We start from the raw sequence: 26,283 nt of genomic DNA, 5'->3' as shown, positions 1-26,283 counted from the left end.
GCACGAGGCTCATCCGAGGTGTTTTACTGAGATCTATAAGGTAAGGTAACGATTGATCACTAACCCCTTCATTGTAGCAGTGATACGAGCCTTTTGTATAGGTTGGGTGATTGGGCAGATGCATTGCAGATGCAATTTAATGTGGATAAATGCGAGGTTATCCACTTTGGTGGCAAAAACAGGAAGGCAGATTATTATCTGAATGGCAATAGATTGGGAGAAGGGGAAGTGCAACGAGACCTGTGTGCCCTTGTGCACCTGTCGCTGAAGGCAAGCATGCAGGTGCAGCAGGCGGTTAAGAAGGCAAATGGTATGTTGGCCTTCATAGCGAGAGGATTCGAGTACAGGAGCAAGGGTGTCTTGCTGGAGTTGTACAGGGCCTTGGTGAGACCACGCCTTGAGTATTGTGTGCAGTTTTGGTCACCTTATCTGAGGAAGGATGTTCTTGCCATGGAGGGAGTGCAGCGAAGATTCACCAGACTGATACCTGGGATGGCAGGAATGACGTATGAGGAGAGGTTGTGTCGATTGGGTTAAACTCGCTGGAGTTTAGAAGAATGAGAGGGGATCTCATTGAAACTTATACAATTCTATCAGGACTAGACAGACTAGATGCAGGAAGGATGTTCCCGATGGCCAGGGAGTCCAGAACCAGGGGTCACAGTCTAAGGATAAGGGGTAAGCTATTTAGGACGCAGATGAGGAGGGATTTCTTCACCCAGAGAGTGGTGAACCTGTGGAATTCTCTACCACAGAAGGTAGTTGAGGCCAGTTCATTAACAATATTCAAGAAGGAGTTGGATATATTTCTTAAGGCTAAAGGGATCAAGGGATATGGGGAGAAAGCAGGGACAGGGTACTGAATTTGGATGATCAGCCATGATCGAATTGAATGGTGGAACAGGCTCGAGGGGCCGAATGGCCTACTCCTGCTCCTATCTTCTATGTTTCTATGTGTCTATGTTTATTTTCCAACTAATCTGAACTTATTCTGCTTCTTAATCTGATTCCAAATGTGCCCAGTTTGAAGCTGGAGTGTGTTCGAATGAGGTTCCCGTTTGTATCCAGGGTTTGATCCCATTGGTCAATTGGCAGGGATTTGTTCTCGTGGATAAAAATATCCACGTTGTTTCCAGCAGCATTGACACTCCAAATCTGAAAGCTCACGTCACACCTCACAGTTCTAGCATTAAAGTCAGAAACTTCATAAACTCGTCATTGTAGCAACTGGGATCTCAATGAGTTAATTTCAGCAGATTTCCTCTCGCTCCAGTGTCAGTATAAACAATGGAGTCACTTCTAAAAATGGCACTTTACCCACTTGAACCTGTTTACTGTAAAACTCCTTTGTATCTTTTGACATTTTAGATACGTGTTGTGCCCCCGAACTACTGAAGGTGATCAACCCACACGTCTGTAGACAATGGCTACAGGACTAACCACAGCTTCATACTTCAAACATTCACAGTTCAAGGGCTGATAAATAGCTCAGTCTCTGGGAGTTGTGTGTCGGGGCGTCTGCAGCTGGTGGAGAGGCTATTTTAGATATTGCAATCTAAAGTGCCACCGCCTGTCCTGTAACTGTGCAGATGATGAGGGGGCTGGGTGCATCTCTGGTCAGATCAATCAGCATTGGCTGGGCCTCAACATATCCTGTAACTGAGGCCGATCACTGATGCACTCTGTCATATTGGAAGTGTCCCAGATTTCCAGCACTTTAGATCACCAACATTTGAGGAGAGGCGCAAGCTGTCTGAGCTATCGCGGTTCCCAATGATTGGTGGGTGGCGAACTGCTGACCTCCTAATACACTGATTCGATTCGCTATGAACTCCAGCCTATTACTGGCGAACGGAATGCAGAAATGTGACTTTTCTGTGATAAAATAATTTCTGTCATTTTGACATCGTGAACCGCCTCCAGGCATGAAGAATATCAGATTTATCTCCATTCTGATAATTAGCGAAGGTAAAATATTCATATTTAACAATGAATGTCAGAAGCAATCTCCATTTTTTGGGAAATTAAACAATTCATTGTTTGTGGAGATAGTACATGTTTTGTTGGTATTTACAAATTACCGATTTGCGCATTTAATGTATATTTTTTCGCAATGTTGTCCTGTATTTTATAAGATTGATTTAATATTTACTCTCTGATTTATCGGCTTTCAGTAGAATACTTATTGGAATTTGAAGAGTTTTAATGAAAATTTCACGAGTTTTAATTGATGTACTAATGAATATGTTGGTGGGGTTTTTAAAGGGGAAATTATTAATATTTAACTTGACGGTCAGTTTATGTTTTAATTGCGATTTTATTTCGGATTTTAAAGGGTGCTTAATTTCTATTTTTTCACCAGTTGTCCATAGTTCACGATGGTCTGTGAAGGTGCCGTGGAATGTGTCAGCAGTGAGCGGGTCATGTGCAGAGATCCCGTGTACTTTTGATTATCCCACCTCTGGCCGCAATCCGGGGGGTATGTGGTTCAAGGGGTCTCCTGATCCTGGAACATCAGGTTTCTCGATTATCTATGATTCCCGGCATTCAGACAAGGTGTCCTTGAACTATAGAGGGCGAGCTGAGTTCACCGGCGACTTTGGAAAGAAACAATGTTCATTACGTTTAAAGGATATCACGAAGAGCGATGAAGGTGACTATTATTTCAAATTGACGATCATCAACGCCCAGAAAAATATAGAAGGATATTCTGCAAAATCTAAGGTCACTCTTTCCATCTTATGTAAGTTTTTTTGATTTGTTCCTTTTGTAGTTTATATTCCATCTCGCCAGTGACATTTAATTTTAGCCTAACTTGGAAAGATTTCTTGTTACTCTTGGCCCATGTCACAGGCTACACCGTCAGCACTGGTCCATTGAATAATTCCTAGGTATGTGTTATATTTTGACTTGAACTGAAATGGGGCGCTGGCTTTCTTAGTAACTTACAGAAGCTCCCTGCGTTGTTCAGTCAGTAAGTGCAACGCTAGACGGCATTAACATCGCCGAATCCCCCACCATCAACAACCTGGGGGTCACCATTGACTAGGGACTTAACTGGACCAGCTACAAGAGCAGGTCAGAGGCTAGGTATTCTGTGGCGAGTGTCTCACCTCCTGACACCCCAAAGCCTTCCCACCATCTACAAGGCACAAGTCAGGAGTGTGATGGAATATTCTCCACTTGCCTGGATGAGTGCCGCTCCAACAACACTCAAGAAGCTCGACACCATCCATGACAAAGCAGCCCGCTTGATTGGCACCCCATCGACCGCCTTAAACACCGGCGCACCATGGCTGCAGTGTGTACCATCTGCAAGATGCACTGCAGCAACTCGCCAAGGCTTCTTCGGCAGCACCTCCCAAACCCACAACCTCTTCCACCTAGAAGAACATGGGCAGCTTGACTAAAGTGGACTGGGAAAATAGATTAAAGTGTAAGATGGTACATGAGCAGTGGTGTACATTCAGGGAGATATTTCACAACTTTCAAGAAAAATATATTCCAGTGAGGAAAAAGGGGCGTAAAAGAAAAGACAGCCATCCATGTCTAAGTAAAGTAATAAAGGATAGTATCCGACTGAAAACAAGGTCATATAAAGTAGCCAAATCTAGTGGGAGGATAGAAGATTGGGAATCATTTAAAAGCCAGCAAAGAATAACTAAAAAATTAATTAAGAAAGGGAAGATAGATTATGAAAGTAAACTGGCAAAAAGTATAAAAACAGAGAGCAAGAGTTTCTACAGCTATATAAAAAGAAAAAGGGTGGCTAAAGTGAATGTTGGTCCCTTAGAGGATGGGACCGGGAAACTAGTGGTGGGGAACATGGAGATGGCAGAAACGCTGAACAAATATTTTGTATCAGTCTTTACAGTAGAGGACACTAAAAATATCCCAACACTGGACAAACAGGGGGCAATAGGCGGGGAGGAGCTAAACACGATTAAAATCACTAAGGAGGTGGTACTATGTAAGATAATGGGACTAAAGGCAGATAAATCCCCTGGACCTGATGGCTTACATCCTAGGGTCTTGAGAGAAGTAGCAGTAGGGATTATGGATGCATTGGTGGTAATTTTCCAAAACTCCCTGGATTCAGGAAAGGTCCCAGCAGATTGGAAAACTGCTAATGTAACACCCTTATTTAAAAAGGGAGGCAGAAAAAAGGCTGGAAACTATAGACCAATTAGCCTAACATCTGTGGTTGGTAAAATGTTGGAGTCCGTTATTAAGGAAGCAGTAACAGGACATTTGGATAAGCATAATTTAATCGGACAGAGTCAGCATGGTTTTACGAAGGGGAAGTCGTGTTTGACAAATTTGCTTGAATTCCTGGAGGATGTAACAAACAGTGTGGATAAAGGGGAACCAGTGGATGTGGTGTATTTGGACTTCCAAAAGGCATTTGACAAGGTGCCACGCAAAAGATTACTGCACAAGATAAAAAAAACCATGGGATTGGGGCAATGTACTGGCATGGGTGGAAGATTGGCTATCTAACAGAAAACAGAGAGTTGGGTTAAATGGTTCATTCCCTGGCTGGCAATCAGTAACTAGTGGTGTTCCGCAGGGGTCGGTGCTGGGACCCCAACTCTTTACAATCTATATTAATGATTTGGAGGAAGGGACCGAGTGCAACGTATCCAAGTTTGCCAACGATACAAAGATAGGAGTGAAAGCAGTGAGTGAGGAGGACATAAAAACCTGCAAAAGGACATAGACAGGCTAAGTGAGTCGGCAAAAATCTGGCAGATGGAATATAATCTTGGAAAGTGTGAGGTTATGCACTTTGGCAGAAAAAATCAAAGAGCAAGTTATTATCCAAATAGAGAGAAACTGCAAAGTGTTACAGTACAAAGGGATCTGGGGGTCCTGGTGCATGAAACACAGAAGGTTAGTATGCAGGTACAGCAGGTGATTAGGAAGGCCAATGGAATCCTGGCTTTTAATGCAAGGGGGATGGAGTATAAAAGCATGGAAGTCTTGCTGCAGTTATACAGGGTACTGTTGAGGCCACACCTGGAATACTGCGTACAGTTTTGGTTTCCATATTTAAGAAAATATATACTTGCTCTCGAGGCAGTTCAGAGAAGGTTCACTCGGTTGATTCCAGAGATGAGGGAGTTGACTTATGAGGAAAGGTTGAGTAGGTTGGGCCTCTACTCATTGGAATTCAGAAGAATGAGAGGCAATCTTATCGAAACATATAAGATTGTGAGGCGGCTTGAATGGTGGATGCGGTGAGGATGTTTCCACTGATGGGTGAGACTAGAACTAGGGGGCATAATCTTAGAATAAGGGGCTGCCCTTTCAAAACTGAGATGAGGAGAAACTTCTTCACTCAGAGGGTAGTAAATCTATGGAATTTACTACCTCAGAGAGTTGTGGAAGCTGCGACATTAAACAAATTTAAAATGGAGATAGACAGTTTCCTAGCTGATAAGGGAATAAGGGCTAATGGGGAGCGGGCAGGGAAGTGGACGTGAATCTAGGTTCAGATCAGCCATGATCCTATTGAATGGCGGCGCAGGTCCGAGAGGCCGTATGGCCTACTCCTGCTCCTACTTCTTATGTTCTAGCAGGTGCATGGGAACACCAGCACCTCCAGATTCCCCTCCAAGTCACACAGCATCCTGACTTGGAAATATATCGCGAAACATTCATCGTCACTAGGTCAAATGCATGGAACTCCCTCCCTAACAGCAGTGTGGGAGTACCATCACCATACGGACTGCAGCAGTTCAAGAAGCTGGCTCATCACCACCTTCTCTATGGCAATTAGGGATGGGCAATAAATGCTGTCCTTCTCAGCGATGCTCATATTCCATGAATGAATAAAAGTAAAGACTGGTGTGTCAAAATCCAATCCCTCAAGAATGTGGAAAAATAAATCAAGGTTTGTACTTCTAATGGATGGGTCAGAGGACATGGTCAATACTTAGGAGGGATTTCTTCACTCACATCATTTACAGGCCCCCATATCATAGGGTCATGTTTCAGAGTCCTTTGGCTGAATCAACTTGCACACAATTGGCTATTTTTAAATTAAAATATACGGTAATGCAAATGTCCTTCTCTCCTTACAGATACACCACAGATATCAGTCTCTGGGGAATTGATTTCAGGAAAGCCAGCACACCTGATCTGCTCTGTTACCCACAGTTGCCCGTCCGCCAACCTTGAATTGATGTGGACCCATGACAAAGTTGTACCTCAATTTGTGCCAGAGATTAAAACTTCAAAAGAACATTATAACAGTTTCGAGGGTTCCCAGAAGGTTTCATCCACTTTCAACTTCAGCCCATCACCGGACCATCATGGGAAGAAGCTGGGATGTAAACTTATAGTCGACGGTGTCACGGCTACTGATGAAGAAACCCTTACACTGGATCTTAAGCGTAAGTGCCTACTCTATGCTTCATTCAACCATGTTATTGATGAACCTGTTCAATAGATGTCTGTATGCTAAATAGAGTGATAGCTCGCCTGGATAATCAAGTAATCGAAACAGGTCATTCGGCCCAACCAGTCCATGCCAGTGTTTATGCTCCACTCGAGCCTCCTCCTGTCTATCCTCATCTAACTGTATCAGCGTAACCCTCAATTCCCTTCTCCCCCATATGCTTGTCCACACTCCCCTTAAATGCATCGATACTACTCACTTCAACCACTCCCTGTGGTAGCGAGTTCCACATTCGCACCACTCTCTGGGGAAATATGTTTCTTCTGAATTCCATATTTGATTTCTTGGTGAGTGTCTTATATTGATGGCCTTTGGTTATGCTCTTCCACACAAGTTGAAACATTCTCTCTGGAAGCCTTTCATAATTTTAAAGACCTCTATTAGATCAACCCACAGCCTTCTTTTTTCAAGATTAAAGAGACCCAGCCTGTTCATCCTTTCCTGATATGTATACCCTCGCATTTCTGGTATCATCCTTGTAATTCTTCCCTGCACCCTCTCCAGTGCCTCTATATCCTTTTTATAATATGGCAACCAGAACTGTACGCAGTTCTCTAAGTGTGGTCTAACTGAGGTTCGATACAGATTTAGCATAACTTCCCTTCATTTCAATTCTATCCAACTCGGAATAAACCCTAATGCTTTTTTTATGGTCTTGCTAACCTGTGGCGCAATTTAGCTGGGGCGGTGCTCGGGGTTCAACAATTGGCCTCGGCACCACTGTGTACGAGATGGGAAAATCCACCCAACTTAATCTGGGAGGAATGGCTAATTGGTTGATGTACTGGAGGAATAGAACCTTACGTGGGAAAGCATACTACTCTTCAAATCACAGAAATCACAGAAATCACAGAAACCCCACAGTGCAGATAGAGGCCATTTCGGCCCATCGAGCCTGCACCGACACATATCCCACCCGATCCCCGTAACCCCTACACCAACACATATCCCACCCTATCCCCATAACCCCACGTATTTAATCCCCCTAACACTAAAGGTCAATTTATCATAGCCAATCAACCTAACCCGCACATCTTTGGACTGTGGGAGGAAACCGGAGCACCCGGAGGAAACCCACGCAAACACAGGGAGAATGTGCAAACTCCACACAGACAGTCACCCGAGGCCGGATTCGAACCTGGGTCCCTGGCGCTGTGAGGCAACAGTGCTAACCACTATGCCACCGTGCTGCCTTGAAGATAAGAGGGGAAATAATGCTTATTTTTGAAATAAACTTAAGATCTAGTGCTTAAAAGTCATGAGCTTCATTTTGAATTGATAGTTTACAAAATAACCACCATATCTTACTTTAATATCCTTCTTTAGTTGTCACATATATTGTTTTATTTTCCTCATCTGCACTGATAACCCCATTTAGAACCAATGGCCTCATCTCTTCCAGCTGGCCCACAAAAACCAGCCATCAATTCCTCTATAGCAGCAGTGGAAGGGAGCTCTTTATTATTATACTGCACGGCCCGGGGGAACATACTGGGCAACTTAACGTTGTTCCGAAATGGTGAAGTGATCAGCAGGTCTTCCACAGGAGAACTGAAGCAGATATTCCACAACATTAGTTCTGAAGATAACGGTGAATATTGGTGCGTGGCTGACAATCACTTGGGCAAAGCGAACAGCTCCACACTGATTTCTGTACAATGTAAGAGCTGTGTCAACCTATCAAATGTATATTGGGACATCAACCCGTCTTAAAGTAATTAGGAATCGGTGTTTCCCCCAGTATTCACACAACTGTCTCAAAATCCGTCAGTAATATTCCCTGAAATGTCAGTAAAAGAAGGGGTGTTGAACCAAATTCATTGAGTAAAATACAGTGTTAAAAACCACCTGGAGACCCCAATACACAACTCCAGGTCGAATATATTTCTGATTGGTTAAAACCAACTGAATGAATATCTGGGATGTGCAACGCCAGAATTTCCGTACGGCAGACTGAACCCAGCGGCCCTGAAGTGTAAGAACGTTATAGTCCACCACAAAGGTAGAAATTTATAGAATTAAATAAAGACAAAAACTGAGCAGAAGTTATTGAGGTGTTTACCAGAATTGACATGTTGGAGGAGTTGGTCGGGATTATTTACAAGATTTTAACTCGGGAATTCTCACAATATAGGAACATATGAATTAGCATCAGAAGTTGGCAATTCGGCTCCTCCAGCCTTCTCCGCCATTCAATAAGATCATGGCTGATCTTCGACCTCAAGTTCACTTTCCCGCCCAATCTCCATATCCCAAGAATCCCCTAGAGTCCAAAACTCTAACTGTATCAGCCTTGAATGTACTCAATGACTGAACATTCACAACACTCTGGGGTAGAGAATTCCAAAGATTCACAACCCTCTGAGTGAAGAAATTCCTCCTCACCTCAGTCTTAAATGGCCGACCCTTTATGCTGAGACGGTGACACCGAGTTCTGGATCTGCAGCCAGGGGAAACAGCCTCTCAGCATCTACCCTGTCAATCCCCCTCATCTCTTCCAGCTGGCCCACAAAAACCAGCCATCAATTCCTCTATAGCGGCAGTGGAAGGGAGCTCTTTAACATTGTACTGCACGGCCCAGGGGAACGTACCGGTGTATTTAACATTGGTCCGAAATGGTGAAGTGATCAGCAGGTCTTCCACCGGAGAACTGAAGCAGATATTCCACAACATTAGTTCTGAAGATAACGGTGAATATTGGTGCGTGGCTGACAATCACTTGGGCAAAACGAACAGCTCCACACTGATTTCTGTACAATGTAAGTGCTGTGTCAACCTATCAAATGTATATTGGGACATCAACCCGTCTTAAAGTGATTAGGAATCGTTGTTTTCCCCCAGTATTCACACAGTTGTCTCAAAATCCGTCAGTAATATTGCCTGAAATGTCAGTAAAGGAAGGAGAGTTGAACCAAATTCATTGAGTAAAAGACACGGTTAAAAACCAACTGGAGACCCCAATACACAACTCCAGGTAGAATGTATTTCTGATTGGTTAAAACCAACTGAATGAATATGTGGGATTGCAACGCCAGAATTTCTGTACGACGGACTGATCCCAACGGCCCTGAATCATAAAATGAGAGTAATTTACAGCACAGAACTAGGCCATTCGGCCCATCTTGTCCATGCAGGCCCATAAAGAAGCTATCCACCCTAATATCACTTTCCAGCTCTCGGTCCGTAGCCCTGTAGGTTACAGCACTTCAAGTGCACATTCAAGTACTTTTTAAATGTGATGAGGGTCTCTGCCTCTCCCACCCATTCAGGCAGTGAGTTCCACCCCCCCCCGCCACCCTCTGGGTGAAAAAAAATCACTCAACTCCCCTCTAAGCCTTCTAGCAATTTACTTTAAATCTATGCCCCTGTTTATTGACCCTTCTGCTAAGGAAAATAGTTCCTTTCTATCCACTCTATTTAGCCCATCTCATACGTTTATACACCTCAATTTGGTCTCCTGTCAGCCTCCTCTGTTCGAAAGAAAACAACCCCAGCATATGCAATCTTTCCTCATAGCTAAAATTCCCCAGCCCAAGCAACATCCCCGTAAATCTCCTCTGCACCCGCTCTAATGCAAGCTCATCCTTCCTGTAATGTGGTGACCAGAACTTCATGCAGTATTGTAGCTGAGGCCTAACTAGTGTTTTATACAGTTCAAGCATAACCTGTTGCTTTTATATTAAATAGCTCGGCTAATAAAGGCAAGTATCCCGTATGTCTTTTAAACCACCTTATCTACCTGTCCTGCTACCTTCAGGGATTTGTGGACATGCACTCCAACGTCCCTCTGATCCCCTGCACTTCTCAGTGTCCTACCATTTATAGTGTATTCCCTTGCCTTCCCTTGAATTTCCCTCCCGAAATGCATTACATCACACTTCTCCAAATGGAATTCCATTTGCCACTGTTCTGCCCACCTGACCAGTCCATTGATATCTTTATGCAGTCCACAGCTTTCTTCTTCATTATCAACCACACGGCCAGTTTTTGCATCTTCTGCAAACTTCTTAATCATAATTCCTACATTCAAGTCTAAATCATTGATATATACCACAAAGAGCAAAGGACCCAGTACTGAGCCCTGTGGAATCCCACTGGAAACAGCCTTCCAGTCACAAAACACTGAAGTGCAGAAACATTTTAGTCCAGCACAACGGTGGAAATTTATAACGTTAAATAAAGACAAAAACTGATCCGAAGTTATTGAAATGTTTTGCAGAAATTACAAGCTGGAGGAGTTAACCAGGTTTGTTTACAAGATTGTAACTCAGGGAAAACTCACAACATAAGATCATAAGTACATAAGGATTAGGAGCAGGATTCGGCCATTCGGCTCCTCGAGCCTGCTCCACCATTCAATAAGATCATGGTTGATCTTTGACCTTAACTCCACTTTCCCTCCCGATCCCCATATCCCTTTATCTCCCTAGAGCCCAATAATCTACCCATCTCAACCTTGAATATAACCAATGACTCAGCATCCACAGTGCTTTGTGGTAGAGAATTCCAAAGATTCACAACCCTCTGAGTGAAGACATTCCTTCTCATCTCTGTCAGTTGAACATAAGAACATAAGAAATAGGAGCAGGAGTTGGCCATACGGACCCTCGAGCCTGCTCCGCTATTCAATAAGGTCATGGGTTATCATCGACCTCACTTTCCCGTCCGATCTCCATATCCCTTGATTCTACATGAATCCACAAATCTATCTGTCTCTGCCTTGAATATACTCAAAGACTCAGCATTCATAGCCCTCTGGGGCAGAGAATTCCAAAAATTCACAACCCTCTGAGTGAAGAAATGTCTCCTCATCTCAGTCTTAAATCGCCTACCCCTTATCCTGAGACAGTGACGCCTAGTTCTAGGCACACCAGCCAGGCCGAAACAACCTCTCAGCTTCTACCCTGGCACCCTTCAGAATCTTGTATGTTTCAATGAGATCAGCACTCATTCTTCTAAATTCCAGAGAGTATAGGATCAATCTACTCCATCTCTTCTCATAGGACAGCCCTCTCATCCCAGGAATCAATCTAGTGAATCTTCGTTGTACCACCTCGTAGGCAAATATATCCTTCCTTAGATAAGCAGACGAAAACTGTGCACAGCACTCCAGGTGTGATTTCACCAAGGCCCTGTACAATTGTAGCAAGACTTCATTACTCTTATACTCCAACCCCCTTGCAATAAAGGCCAACATGCCATTTGCCTTTCTTATTGCTTGCAGTACCTGCATGCTATCTATCTGTGTTTCCTGCACGAGGCCACCCAAATCTCTCTGAACACCAACATTTGAAATGTTCTCACCATTTAAAAAATCATCTGTGTTTCTATTCTACCGACCAAAGTGAATAACGTCCAATTTCCCCATATTATCCCCCATCTGCCACTTTACTGCCCACTCACTTAATCTATCTATATCCCTTTGCAGATCCTTTGTGTTCTCCTCACAGCTTACTGTCCCACCTAGCTTTGTATCGTCAGCAAACTTGGATACATTACAATCGGTCCCTTCATCTAGGTCATTAATATATAGATTGCAAATCGCTGAGGCCTCAACACTGATCTTTGCGGCACCCCACTAGTTGCAGCCTGCCAACCTGAAAAAGATCTGTTTATCCCGACTCTCTGTTTTTTGTCTGTTAACCAATTCTCTATCCATGCTATTATATTACCCTCAACCCCATGAGCCCCAATCTTGTGTAATAACGTTTTATGTGGCACCTTATCCAATGCTTTTGGAAATCCAAATATACTACATCCACTGATTCCCTTTTATCTACCATGCCAGTTAAGGTTGGATCACTGTTCCCGTGGAGTTTTTGTTTCTCAATGGAATGTATTTTTGTTGAGAATTATGAAATATTTCTTTAAATTCTAGCCACTGCTTATCTGCCATCATACATTTTAATTTATTTTTCCAATCTACCTTAACGAACTCGCCCCTCATACACATGAAATTGGCTTTATTTAAGATTAAGACACTAGTTTCGGACCTAGGTAAGTCACTCTCAAACTATATTTGAAATTCTATCATATTATGATCACTCTGCCCCAGAGAATCCTTTACTATGAGATTATTGATTAACTCTGTCTCATTACACAATACAAGATTGAAAATAGCCTGATTCACGGTTGGTTCCGTGACGCATTGTTCAAGGCAACTGTTCCGAATGCATTCCATGAACTCGTCCTCCAGATTTGTCCAGTCTATATGAAAATTAATGTCCCCCACGATTATTGCATTACCTTTGTTACAAGCTCCTACTATTTCCTGGGTAATATTCTGTCCAACGATATAGCTGCTGTTAGAATGCCTATATACTATTCCCACCAGTGTTTTCTGCCCCTTGTTATTCCTTATCTCCACCCATATGATTCTACTTCCTGATCTTCCAAGCCGCGATCCTTTGTCTATACATTCCATATGTCATTCTTTATTATCAGGGCAACTCCCCCTCCTTTTCCATTGCGCCTTTCTTTTTAAAATGTCAAGTACCCTGGAACATTTAGTTCCCAACCTTGGTCACTTTGCAACCACTACTTGCTAGTAGTTCAAACCCATTTAATTCTATTTGTGCCACTAGTTCATCTATCTTGTTATGAATGCGTCGCGCTTTCTGATAAAGAGCATTTTTTTTTACCATTAATCCCTGCTTTGACCTTAATCCCTGCTGCACTGCTACCATTAAACTTTCCACCCATACCTGTCACACTCTTCAATTTTTACCCAAATCGCTACACTGCTCTCTTGCCTTCACTTTTCTTTTTAGATTTCTAAATTTCCCCTCAACTGACCCCTCCCCCTTTTTTTTGGTAAATGCCCTATCTATGGATGTCACTGCCACATGAATTGAAAACCCTTCTTCCCACACACACTTTAAACCACGCATTTAACTCTCTGATCTGCTTGAACCTATGCCAATTTGCGTGTGGCTCAGGTAGTAATCCAGAGATTATTACCCTTGTTGTTCTGCTTATTAATTTAGATCCTAGCTCCTCAAACTCCCTCAGCAGAACACCATTCTTAGTTCTACCTATGTCGTTGGTTCCTACATGGACCATGACAACTGGATTCTCCCCCTCCAACTCCAAGTTCCTCTCCAGCTGTGAGGAGATCTCCTTAAACCTGGAACCTGGCAGGCAACACAGCATTTGGGACTCTCTTTCGCAGCTGCAGAGAACAGTATCTATCCCCCTGAATATATTGTCCCCTACTACTACCACATTTATTCCTTCTCCCCCTACTTGAATGGCCCCCTCTACCACGGTGCCATGGTCAGTTTGCTCATCCGCCTTGCGGTCCTTTCCCTCATTCATAAAGGTAGCAATTACCTCGTACCTGTTGGACAAGGCCCAGGGCAAATCCTCCTCCATCACTTCATCCTGGGTCCCCATAGCTTCCTGACTCCCAGTCACATCCTCCTGTCCCTGACCACTGACGAACTCTAAAGTAATACTTAACACAACGGGTGTTACTGCCCCCTGTACCAAAGTTTCCAGGTAACTCTCCCCCTCCCTGATGCATCGCAATGTCTGCAGCTCGTAATCCAGCTCAACAATTCTGGGCCGAGATTCCTAAGTTTGCAGACACTTACTGCAGATGTTGTTGCTCGGGATCGTGATACACTCCACAAACTCCCACATGCTGCAGTTACGCCATCATCTCTAACCTTGTTTTATTTTAGAATTAATTAGTGAAAGCTTTTATTCAATCGATATTCCAGTTTTATTGTTTGATTATTTTACCTATTTTGAGTTACCAATTTAATAAGTATTGGAAGTTAGAGTTCCTCAGCTCTTAATTTAACCCCTTCCCTAACTTGGGGAGCAAGAAAGAGCTGTAAGACTCATCAACCAATCACCTACCTGCTCTCCTGTGACGTCACTCTGATTTTTTTGTCATTTTTGAATCGGAGCCTCGCCGCTGCCGCTGTTCTAATTGGCCGACCCCTTATCCTGAGACTGTGCCTCCTCGTTCCATACTCTCCCGCCGGGGGAAACAACCTCTCAGCATCTACCCTGTCAATCCCCCACAGAATCTAATATGTTTCAATGTGATCACCTCTCATTCGTCTAACGTCCAGCGAGTATAAACCCAATCTACTGCATCTCTTCTCATAGAATATAGAAGATTGGAGCAGGAGTAGGCCATTCGTCACCTCGAGCCTGCTCCGCCATTCAATGAGATCATGGCTGATCATCCAAATTCAGTACCCAGTTCCTGCTTTCTCCCCATATCCCTTGATCCCTTTAGCCTTAAGAAATATATCCAACTCCTTCTTGAAAATATTCAATGAATTGGCCTCTACTGCCTTCTGTGGTAGAGAATTCCACAGGTTCACCAATCTCTGGGTGAAGAAATTCCTCCTCATCTCTGTTCTAAATGGCTTACCCCTTATCCTTAGACTGTGACCCCTGGTTCTGGACTCCCCGACCATCGGGCACATCCTTTGTGACAACCCTCTCATCACACATGTTGCTCCAGGAAATATATGGATTCATTGACTTCTCATTGGCTCGATGCAATTTCGTACCTGAGTTATTGCCTTGCTAGAAATTAGGGGAAAGTAAAGTCGGATGAAGCTTTAAACGAACGTAACATTGAATGGCCCTAATCACACTCGTTATGTGCGGCGACCTTTCTACTTAATCTAAACGCCGAAATTGGTTCTATTTAGACACTGCAAACTGCTTGATGGAAACTATCTCAAGCTGGCATTTCTTTTTTTAGATAAACCCACTCTAGTATCAGGCCCGATCTGCACCAGTTCTGAGAGTGGGGTTCGTTGTACCTGCAGTGTCAGAGCCAATCCCCCAGCAAACATCACCTGGGGCATCAATGGGAGAAACATCACTGCGAACAGGCCAGATATCAATATCCTCTCCTCGGAGTTGAATCGTCACCTGGTGCAGAGCTCCCTGACACTGACTCACCCAACTGGAGCTGGGCACCTGATCTCATGTTTTGGAGTAAACGAGCATGGCGTTAGTGTCGGCAAATACCAGCTCCAACCTGGAGGTATATATTGCATTTTCCTGTCAATTAAGTACTGCAGACGGTTTGGTCCATCACATGTCAGTGACTAACTGTTAGTGTCAGCAATTACCAGTTCCACTGAGCTGAATACCATTCTTATCAGTAATATAGAAACATAGAAGATAGGAGCAGGAGTAGGCCATTCGGCCCCTCGAGCCTGCTCCGTCATTCAATGCGATCATGGCTGGTCATCCAATTTCAGTACCCTGAACCTGCCTTCTCCCCATATCCCTTGATCCCTTTAGCCTTAAGAAATATATCCGACTCCTTCTTGAATATATTTAATGAATAGGCCTCCACTGCCTTCTGTGGTAGAGAATTCCAGAGGTTCACCACTCACTGGGTGAAGAAATTACTCCTCATCTTTGTCCTAAATGGCTTACTCCTTATCCATAGACTGTGACCACTGGTTCTGGACTCTCCGGCCATCGGGAACATCCTTCCTGCATCCAGTCTGTCCAGTCCTGTTAGAATTTTATAAGTTTTATAACGTAGGACAGAATCCATTTTTAACTTCCGTAGTGTTTGGGGCTGGTTCATGACTGAGCGCTAACTCACCGATGGGAAGAATCCAAGTAAAGTTTATACTCTGGTACCTGAATTTGACTTTTGTCGCTTTGTTTTTGTGAAGATAGGAGGGGTAAAAAAAACGCTAGAATCAGCGTGCAATCTTTAATAAAACAGAACCTTCTGAATTAGTGACACACTCTATGAATTCATGTTTCCTCTCACTGCAGTGTTAGTGGGGAACAGTCGATTATTCAATTCACAAAGGCTCAATTCAACTTTCCTTCCATGCAGTTATTTCAGCCTACTGCCGGTTTTGTTGCCCTGAATATATTCTGAGAGAAAGATAAAGTATGACAATTGAGCCAAAATAACTTAGATAACTGAAAGAGCAGGTTATACACTGAATTACCATATCAGATAGCAAGCGAGCAGATCCGAGTATGCGGCGCGGGTTGATACAGTCTCTCAGTGAGACTGTAATGTTTAATCTTTTGGAGAAGAGCAGGGGAGTTCTCTCTGGTGCCCTGGCCAATATTTATCCCTCAACCAATAACACTGAAACAGATTAGCTGCTCATTTACCTTATGGCTGTTTGTGCGAGCTTGCTGTGCGCAATTTTGGCGGCCACGTTCTCGACATTACAACAGTGACTACACTTCAAAAGTACTTCATTGTCTGTAAAGCGCTTTGAGACGTCACAAAAAGAACTGTATAAATGCAAGTTAATTTTTTTCTTAACAGATTCCTATACATTCTGTTAAATGCTATCTTGAATTTTGGTATAATGGTAGAGCAATAATGAAGAGCACGGGTATTTTTTGAATATTTTAGGATCATTTTGGAGAATTGTCATGCCAATCAGAGCCGTCGCCGCAGTTTTCATTCTGATTGCCATCGTTGTCTTGGTGACGATAGACATGGATTCACACAGGTATGGTTCATAATTACTTATACTCGTGCTTTGATAAGGCAGATTTCAAAAGATCTTGACATCAGGATTTCATCCTATGAGCAACTATTGCTTAATTGTGTTTAACCCCAGATATCATTGACCCTGAATCTCAGAGAAGTGTTGTAAAGGGAAGGCTTGCTGGAGTTTAGGTGTCTTGTGAGGGGAAAGTAGGAGAATGTCTGAAGTTCAGCCTCACATGACTGTTTTTTCAGCTGTGAGTTCAAAGAATGTAAATCAGGAACGAGAGTACAGAATCTATTCTGACACTTGAGCGGAGACGCTGTAGTTCATACCAGACAATTTAAACTCTACACGGTCGGGTTGCTCAAAGGTCCCGTGGCCACAGTGGCGGAAGACCTCATGACTCAGGAGGTCATAAAATGCTCCACAGAACCATTGCTGGACATTAAAGGACAAATTCCGGTGCATTTTTATGACGTTTTGGAAGTTGCAATGGTTATTCTGCACCAGTAGGGGGCGCTCGCTTACCATCCATAAAATGTCCAGTGAACACTGCAGTTGTGAATGTCAAAGCAGATCATAAGAACATAAGAACATAAGAAATAGGAGCAGGAGTAGGCCAATCGGCCCCTCGAGCCTGCTCCGCCATTCAATAAGATCATGGCTGATCTGATCCTAACCGCCAATCCACTATCACAGAACCATCTCCTGAATCTAACAGAATTAGACACACGAAATAGGAGCAGGATCAGGCTACACGGCACCTGGGCCCGCTCCGCTACCCACAGGGCCATGACCAATCCGAACCTAGACTCAAGTCCAAATTCCTGCCCGCTCCCCGTAACCCTTAATTCCCTTTACTTCTAGGAAACTGTCTATTTCTGTTTTAAATTTATGTAATGATGTAGCTTCTACAGCTTTTTGGGGCAGCATATTCCATGGACCTACCACCCTCTGAGTGAAGTAGTTCCTCCTCATCACAGTTTTGAAAGAGCAGCCCCTTATTCTAAGACTATGCCCCCTAGTTCTAGTTTCACCCATCATCGGGAACATCTTCCCCGCATCCACCCGATCCAACCCCTTCATAATCTTATATGTTTCAATAAGATCGCCTCTCATTCTTCTGAACTCCAATGAGTAGAGTCCCAATCTACTCAACCTCTCCTCATATGTCCATCCCCTCATCCCCGGGATTAACCGAGTGAACCTTCTTTGTACTGACTCGAGAGCAAGTATGTCCTTTCTTAAGTATGGACACCAAAACTGTACGCAGTATTCCAGGTGCGGTCTCACCAACACCTAGTACAACTGAAGCAATACCTCCCTATTTTTATATTCTGTCCCCCTAGCAATGAAAGCCAACATTCCATTGGCCTTCTTAATCACTTGCTGCACCTGCATACTAACCTTTTGAGTTTCGTGCACCAGGACCCCCAGATCCCTTTGTACTTCAGTACTTTCCAGTTTCTTGACATTAAGATAATAACTCGCTCTACGATTTTTCCTGCCAAAGTGCATGACCTCACACTTTCCAGTATTGTACTCCATCTGCCAAATCTCTGCCCACTTACTTAGCCTGTCTATGTCCCCTTGCAGGTTTTTTATGCCCTCCTCACTCACTACTTTCCCTCCCATCTTAGTATCATCTGTAAACTTAGATATGTTACACTCGGTCCCCTCCTCCAAATCATTGATATAGATTGTAAAGAGTTGGGGACCCAGCACTGACCCCTGCGGAACACCACTATTTACTGATTGCCAGTCTGAGAATGAACCATTTATCCCAACTCTCTGCCTTCTGTTAGATAGCCAATCCTCTATCCATGCCAGAATATTACCCCCAATCCCGTGATTTTTTATCTTAAGCAATAATCTTTTGTGTGGCACCTTGTCAAATGCCTTTTGGAAGTCTAAATACACTACGTCCACTGGTTCCCCTTTATCCACCCTATATGTTACTTCCTCAAAGAACTCCAGCAAATTTGTCAAACATGACTTCCCCTTCATAAAACCATGCTGACTTTGTCCTATTAAATTATGATTATCCAAATGTCCTGTTACTATCTCCTTAATAATGGACTCCAAAATTTTACCTACCACAGATGTTAGGCTAACCGGTCTATAGTTTCCAGCCTTCTGTCTACTGCCCTTTTTAAATAAGGGTGTTACATTAGCAGTTTTCCAGTCTGCCGGGACCATTGCCGAGTCAAGGGAGTTTTGGAAAATTATTACCAATGCATCACAGAAATCACAGAAACCCCACAGTGCAGATAGAGGCCATTTAGGCCCATCAAGCCTGCACCGACACATATCCCACCCGATCCCCGTAACCCCATGTATTTAATTCCCCTAACACTAAGGGTCAATTTATCACAGCCAATCAACCTAACCCGCACATCTTTGGACTGTGGGAGGAAACCGGAGCACCCGGAGGAAACCCACGCAAACATGGGGAGAATGTGCAAACTCCACACAGACAGTCACCCGAGGCCGGATTTGAACCCGGGTCCCTGGCGCTGTGAGGCAACAGTGCTAACCACTATGTCACCGTGCTGCATCCACAATCCCTACCGCCACTTCCCTCAAGACCCTAGGATGTAAGCCATCAGGTCCAGGTGATTTATCCGCCTTGAGTCCCATTATTTTACCGAGTACCACTTCCTTAGTGATTTTGATCGTGTTTATCTCCTCCCCCCCTTTAACCCCCTGTTTGTCCAGTGTTGGGATATCCTTAGTGTCTTCTACTGTAAAGACTGATATAAAATATTCATTCAGTGTTTTTGCCATCTCCATATTTCCCACCATTAATTTCCCGGTCTCATCCTCTAAGGGACCAACATTTACTTTAGCCATCCTTTTTCTTTTTATATAACTATAAAAACTCTTACTATCTGTTTTTATATTTTTTGCTAATTTACTTTCATAATCTATCTTCCCTTTCTTAATCAATCTTTTTGTTATTTTTTGCTGTCTTTTAAAGTTTTCCCAATCCTCTATCCTCCCACTAAATTTGGCTACCTTATATGCCTTTGTTTTTGGTCGAATACTGTCCTTAATTTCTTTACTTAGCCACGGATGGCTGTCTTTTCTTTTACACCCTTTTCTTCTCAGTGGAATATATATTTTTTGGAAGTTGTAAAATAACTCCTTAAATGTACAACACTGATCATGTATCATCTTACCCTTTAATCTATTTTCCCAATTCACTCTACTCAATTCCGCTCTCATACCTTCATAGTCTGCTTTATTCAAGCTTAGCACGCTTGTTTGAGATCCAACCTTCTCACCCTCTAATTGAATATGGAATTCAACCATGTTATGGTCACTCACTCCAAGGGGATCCTTTACTAGGACATTTTTAATTAATCCTGTCTCGTTACACAGGACCAGATCTAAGGTTGCTTGCCCCCTGGTCGGTTCAGTTACATATTGCTCAAGAAACCCATTCCTAATACACTCAATGAACTCATCCTCAAGGCAGCCCTGCCCAATTTGGTTTGTCCAATTAATATGATAGTTAAAATCCCCCATAATTATAGATGTTCCCTTATTACAAGCCTCAACTATTTCCTGATTGATACTCCATCCAACAGAGTTGCCACTGTTCGGAGGGCTATAGACTATGCCCACTTGTGTTTTTTTCCCCTTATTATTCCTTACCTCCACCCAAACTGTTTCATTATCCTGATCTTTTGACCCAATATCATTTCTCTGTATTACAGTGATTCCTTCCTTTATTAACATAGCCACCCCACCTCCCCTTCCTTCCTGCCTGTCCTTCCTGATCATTAAATAACCTGGTATGTTTAATTCCCAGGCATTGTCACCCTGCAGCCATGTTTCTGTAATGGCCACAAGATCATACCCATATGTATTTATTTGTGCCATTAACTCATCTATTTTGTTACGAATGCTACGTGCATTCAGATAGAGAACTTTCAAAGATGTTTTGTGACACTTAGCTCCTGCTTTTGCCCTTTTTATTACTTTACCTTTTACTCCATACCTTCTGCCCCTTCCTGACACGCTCCGATTTTTAATTTCCCCACTGCTACCTAAGTCTATGACCTTCTCTGTTGTCATTTTTATTATTTGCTCTCTAGGAACCTCCCCCCCACTAGTTAGTTTAAAGCCCTCTCTACAGGCCTAGTTATATGATCCGCCAGGACTCTAGTCCCAGCACTGGCCAAGTGAAGCCCGTCCCAATGGAACAGCTCCCTCCTGCCCCAGATAGATTTAACCAGCTTCATCAGATAGAGAGAGTCCTTTCTTTGGAATTAGGGAAGTGTAGAGGCAGAAAAGAAAAGGGGATTAAATCAGGGCCCACCAATCAGGAAACTTTAACAAGAACGAGTTACTATAGTGCGCTTCCTGTGGCTCAACACAGGTACACGGGGTGATGTATTAAAGCTAATTATCTGTAATTAAACGATGTGCCTCATTTGTAACTTTGGAATTAGGAAGAAGGCAAATGTCCCTGTTGGAGTCTCTCCTACAGACAAGGGTGCAGCGACATACTGTGTGTGACAGAACTCAATTAACTGAGGTAAGTGAGGAGATGAAATGTTGAGACCATTGTCTGGGATCACATTGCAGACATATCCAAGGGTTAAATAGATATTATAGGAACTGGTTTGACGGTATTTTTAAAGGGTGGAATGGCCAACTCACCCCATGAACAGGGAAATGTTGCAATGGCCATTGATCGGGTAAATGGGACCATGGGCAATTTCACTGGTCTGGACTTATTTGGATAATTCGCCAGCTGAAAACTTAAAGCTATTTTAGATGTCTGGTGGTTTTTCTATACCCAGGAGCTATTCAACAATTGTAATAAGTTTCCGGCTCGTGTGATGAGTGCAAATTCGTTGCACCAATTCAAAAAGGAACTGGTCTCCCAACAACATAAGAACATAAGAAATAGGAGCAGGAATAGGCCACTTGGCCCTTGGAGCCTGCTCCGCCATTCAATAAGATCATGGCTGATATTGGGGTCAAAACCACTTCCCTGCCCGCTCCCCATAACCCTTCACTCCATTATCTTGCAAAAACATGTCTCTCTCCACCTTAAATATATTTAATGACCCAGCCTCCACGGCTCTCTGGGGCAGAGAATTCCCCAGATTTACGACACTCTGAGAGCAGAAATTCCTCCTCATCTCAGTTCTAAAAGGGCGACCCTTTATTCTGAAACTATGCCCCCGAGTTCCAGATTTCCCCACGAGGGGAAACATCCTCTCTGCATCTACCCTGTCGAAACCCCTCAGTATCTTATATGTTTCGATAAGATCACCTCTCATTCTTCTAAATTCGAATGAGTATATGCCCAACCTGCTGAAACTTTCTTTATAAGTCATAAGGAAGAATTCCTTCCTTAGGTTAATATCAGTGTATATAAATCTTAGTTGGGATATCTACCTCATGGACACTGTTATCCCCTTGGAACTCGTTTTGTTTATCTTCGGGGTTGGAGAAGAATTTTGCAGATTCCTGAATGGGCTGCGAGCTGTTTACACATGTCTGCCTCCCGCGAGAGATTGCAGGGTGGTGAGAGGGAATACTGTCGTCATGATGCATTGTTGTGTTCTGACTGTTGTGGATAGGCTCGATGGACCAGTCGATTATTCCCTGTTCGTCTTTTCAGATGTCTGCATGTTCCAAAGCTCAGAATGTGTCCTTCACTGAGTGGGAACAATGGAAAATGCTCAGAGAAGCGAGAACGAGGGTTATTCTGGAACAGGAAGCACACTGACACCCGTATCTCTTGCTCCCGATCTAGCCCACTCCTTTCTGTTACAAGACCATTAGAGAAATATTGCTATCAGATGGCCTACATCCGACAATTAGCGCAAAGTGTAGAGGGTCTGCACGCAATCGGTGAATATTTGATGTCTTCAAAAATATGAATGATATCTGCAGAACGAGGAGTCCAGTGAATACCCTGTGATTAAGTTTGAATCAAATTCAGTGGGCTTTAATGCATTTGGACTGATGGAGCTCATCAATATCTCAACACCGCCGGTTCATGTGATAGAAAATACTTCACATTCCAGGGATTGCTGTGAAAATGGTTTTATTTCTCAGGTTAATTATTAGCATTTTTCAATTCTGCTTTTCATTTTACAAATTTACAATGAGACATGTTTTCATTCAAACCACGTGTCTCAAATGCCGTGGGCTTTAAAGGTCAGTGTAACTTTGAAACAGTTTCTGACGTGCTTTAATAGAATAGCAGTCTTCCTAAGTAATGTTAACAGTGTTTCCATTGCGGATCTCCCTCTGTTACATTCATAGCCAACCCTGGCGGTCAACGATGAACCTCTCTATAGTCAGCTGGATTAGTTTGTCGGCCTCTGCCAGCCCAGGGTAATAAACCTTCACAGCTCAGTATCAGTTCCCATCAGTTTCCTTTACGACACCCGGACTTTGATCAACATGTTGTGAATTCCAACAGAGACATTCAGAATCAGTGGACAATGTAAGCAAACACATTATAAAGAATGGATCTGGGTGTTATGTCAAGTATTGCTGTACGTATTAGATTCAACTCGTTATCAAACTGTACAGAACAAAAGAACATAAGAAATAGGAGCAGGAGTAGGCCATTCGGCCCCTCGAGCCTGCTCCGCCATTCAATAAGATCATGGCGGATCTGATCTTGGTCTCAGCTCCACTTCCCTACCCGCTCCCCATAACCCTTGGCTCCCGGATATTTCAAAAAATCTGTCTATCTCCACCTTAAGTATATTCAATGACCCAGCCTCCATAGCTCCCTGGGGTGAAGAATTCCAAAGATTCACGACTCTCAGAGAAGAAATTCCTCCACATCTCCATTTTAAATGGGCGACATATTATTCTGACTCTATGCCCCCTAGTTCTAGATTTCCCCTCGAGGAGAAACATCCTCTCAGCATCTACCCTGACAATCCCCCTCAGATAATTGATTCTTGCTCAAAAATGGCGAGGCCAGTGTTAGAAGATGATAACGATGTAACGCGCAATTTGTTATTGTTTAGTGTATCCAATGCTTTATTAAAAAATCATATATCATTTACCTTGTTATCTGTTACTTGAGTTCAGTTGAGCTGAGAGCGGAACACTTGACATACATTCAAAATAAGCAGCCACCTTTCCCCGGTCAGGCATGGTGCAGTCAACTGACGGAATAGGCTCCTGTTAAGGCTTCTGTCCAACAACTGCAAAACCTCCCCTTTTATCTGTTTGTGGTCCTCACAGTGTGAATATAGTTGGGGGATTCCATTTAGTTAGTGACATTGGAAATTCTTTTCAGGAACACTTCCCTTCTTCAGCACTGAATCCGTAAACGTTCCCTGGGTGATATGATTGCAATAGGAATAAACCTTACCATGAGGGTCACATTGTCACTAAAACGCAGCCTCCAGAGGAATATTCCTGCAATCTGCTTCTTTTGACTCTCTACTTCAGGCCAAGAGAGCCAACCGAACAAATAAGATTATAAAATATGTTATAATAATAGGACTCTGGTTATTTCTGCCTCTTTATCAGTGGTGTAATATCTGCTCACTTCACACTATTGTCTGTCAGGTCAGTGGTATTTAGAATATAAATTAGATTATGTATTTACTCTGGTGTAAATTGGCACAACAAATCCGCTAGATATCAGAGCATGGCTATATGAGCAGGTACCAAACCAGCATCTACAGCTCAAAGTGCGAGATACAATGAACAATCTCCATCTCCCTACCGTTATGCATTCGCCGACCATAGTGTGAGATTCAACGGATGAGACACTGGGCTTCAGGGATAATCAATAACTGCTCCCACTGTACGGCACAATAGATAAATGACACATCGCCACAGGTAGTCCACTCAGACCACCCACTTCGAGTTACAATGCGTGATCCAGGTGCCATCAGGAATGTTCATTTGATAGCCCCGTCTGCAATATGAATGGGAAATCTACATGTGTCCATTGCCAATCTACTAAGCACTGCCAATGTGAAATATATTTGGTGAGGTACAACCCCTTAAGTAAATCAACTTCAACATAATGTCTTGATGTACAAAACGTCCTGAAGCACTTACAGAGTTTATAGCAAGAGATGTACATTCCAAGACACTGGAGAAATCTATTATTCTCTAATTCTACAACTAAACATCAGAACAGGAATTTTAGAGAGGCGGGTCAGTACGGTTTCCTGAAATTCAGTGCAAAAGTCAACAATAACTTATTTGCCATCACAGTCTAACAGATTGCAATGTCCCAATTCAATGTAAAAACACTGTGATTTCCACAAAATAACTACGTGTTCCAAGCATCAAACAGAATGATTTGCATGAAAAGTCGCAGCGAGTCCCCTTGGTAAAACTCCACCCTTTACTATAATTCAACCTAATACAGCCAGACTGTGTGTGCCTGTAAGAGCAGAGTGTCTTAACAAGAGGGGCGTAGCAAGCTTTAAACCTTGTTCCGGATGTGTTTAGCTTGGATAACTGAAGGTTCATGGGCCTGGTCTCCATAGTGATTGAAATGGCAGCTGGAGCGCTTCCTTCTGTCGAGATAATGGGTGGAAAGCGAACAGATCGCAGCGCACGTCACATCTGTTGGACTAAGGTGGACAGTGCATTGCATCAGGAAGAAGAAATAATCCGGCCACAGCTGCTTCGCTCTGCACACGCTGTAACACGTTTCTATAGTCTATGTTGGGGAGGGTGAAGTGGACTAGGAGTTTCTCTTGGCATGATACAAGATGTCCGCCTCAGTTGGGCTCAGATGTGTCTGACGATTTGTGACAAATAGCCCATGTAATACATTCGGTCGGCCACTGTGTGGCGGTGTTGGAATAAGAAGCTTTTCTCAATCACACTGAGCACAAGGAACAAACATGACTTCAGGCACATAAAGATCGGCCAGTGCTCCCGCTCTGGTCTAAAATACCGCATACATTCTTTGTTAGACTTGCAAGTTAAAAATGGGCAGTTTTTTAAAGGTACTGGCGGTAATGCATTTCTATAATAGGCAAGAACTTCAATACAGGGGCAAGATTGCAACATGGGAAGGGCATGGAAACATAAAGGGGCATATTTAAATTCATTCTCGGGATATGGGCGTCGCTGGCAGGGCCTCGTTTATTGCCCATCCCCAGCTGCCCTTGAGAAGGTATTGGTGTGCCATCTTCTTGAAACGCTGCAGTCCGTGTGGTGAAGGTGCTCCCATACTGCTGCTGGGGAGGGAGTTCCAGTTTTTGACCCAGCGATGGTCAAGGGATGGTCATATATTTCATAGTCAGGGTGGGTTGTGACTTGGAGGGGAACTTGGAGGTGATGGAGATCCCATGCACCTATTGTCCTGATATGGAGGCAGTGTCATCTTCCTTG

General features: G+C 43.3%; 1 protein-coding gene across 4 annotated transcripts; it reads left to right on the top strand.

Moving 5' to 3' along the window:
- Positions 1-1,351: 1,351 nt before the first annotated feature.
- Positions 1,352-23,973, top strand: LOC147109953 (myelin-associated glycoprotein-like). 4 transcript variants are annotated; one of them, XM_086003948.1, is made up of 8 exons: positions 1,352-1,968; positions 2,363-2,653; positions 6,087-6,398; positions 7,842-8,123; positions 15,195-15,482; positions 16,842-16,941; positions 21,384-21,469; positions 22,568-23,973. In XM_086003948.1, the coding sequence occupies exons 1-7, from the start codon at positions 1,926-1,928 to the stop codon at positions 21,448-21,450; spliced, it is 1,383 nt and encodes a 460-aa protein (XP_085860074.1). In that variant the 5' UTR covers positions 1,352-1,925; the 3' UTR covers positions 21,451-21,469; positions 22,568-23,973. The 4 variants fall into 4 exon arrangements, with proteins under 4 accessions (XP_085860074.1, XP_085860073.1, XP_085860072.1 ...); XM_086003947.1 differs by having other exon boundaries at positions 2,363-2,743; positions 7,866-8,123; XM_086003946.1 differs by having other exon boundaries at positions 2,363-2,743.
- Positions 23,974-26,283: the final 2,310 nt, after the last annotated feature.

This window comes from Somniosus microcephalus, chromosome 12 (genome assembly GCF_052327205.1).
Source record: "Somniosus microcephalus isolate GS21.2 chromosome 12, FLI_Smic_1.0, whole genome shotgun sequence".
Taxonomy (NCBI): Eukaryota; Metazoa; Chordata; class Chondrichthyes; order Squaliformes; family Somniosidae; genus Somniosus; species Somniosus microcephalus.
The sequence above is the reverse complement of the archived record's forward strand: the minus strand, read 5'-3'. Positions and strand labels throughout refer to the sequence as shown.

What these genes read in the sequence shown, in the direction of transcription:
- LOC147109953 (XM_086003946.1), top strand. Translation starts at nt 1,926, where the DNA reads ATGAAGAATATCAGATTTATCTCCATTCTGATAATTAGCGAAG. An exon ending in CATTCTGATAATTAGCGAAG is followed by an intron (nt 1,969 to 2,362) that starts GTAAAATATTCA and finishes TTTTTTCACCAG; the next exon opens with TTGTCCATAGTTCACGATGG. An exon ending in CACACTGATTTCTGTACAAT is followed by an intron (nt 8,124 to 15,194) that starts GTAAGAGCTGTG and finishes TTCTTTTTTTAG; the next exon opens with ATAAACCCACTCTAGTATCA.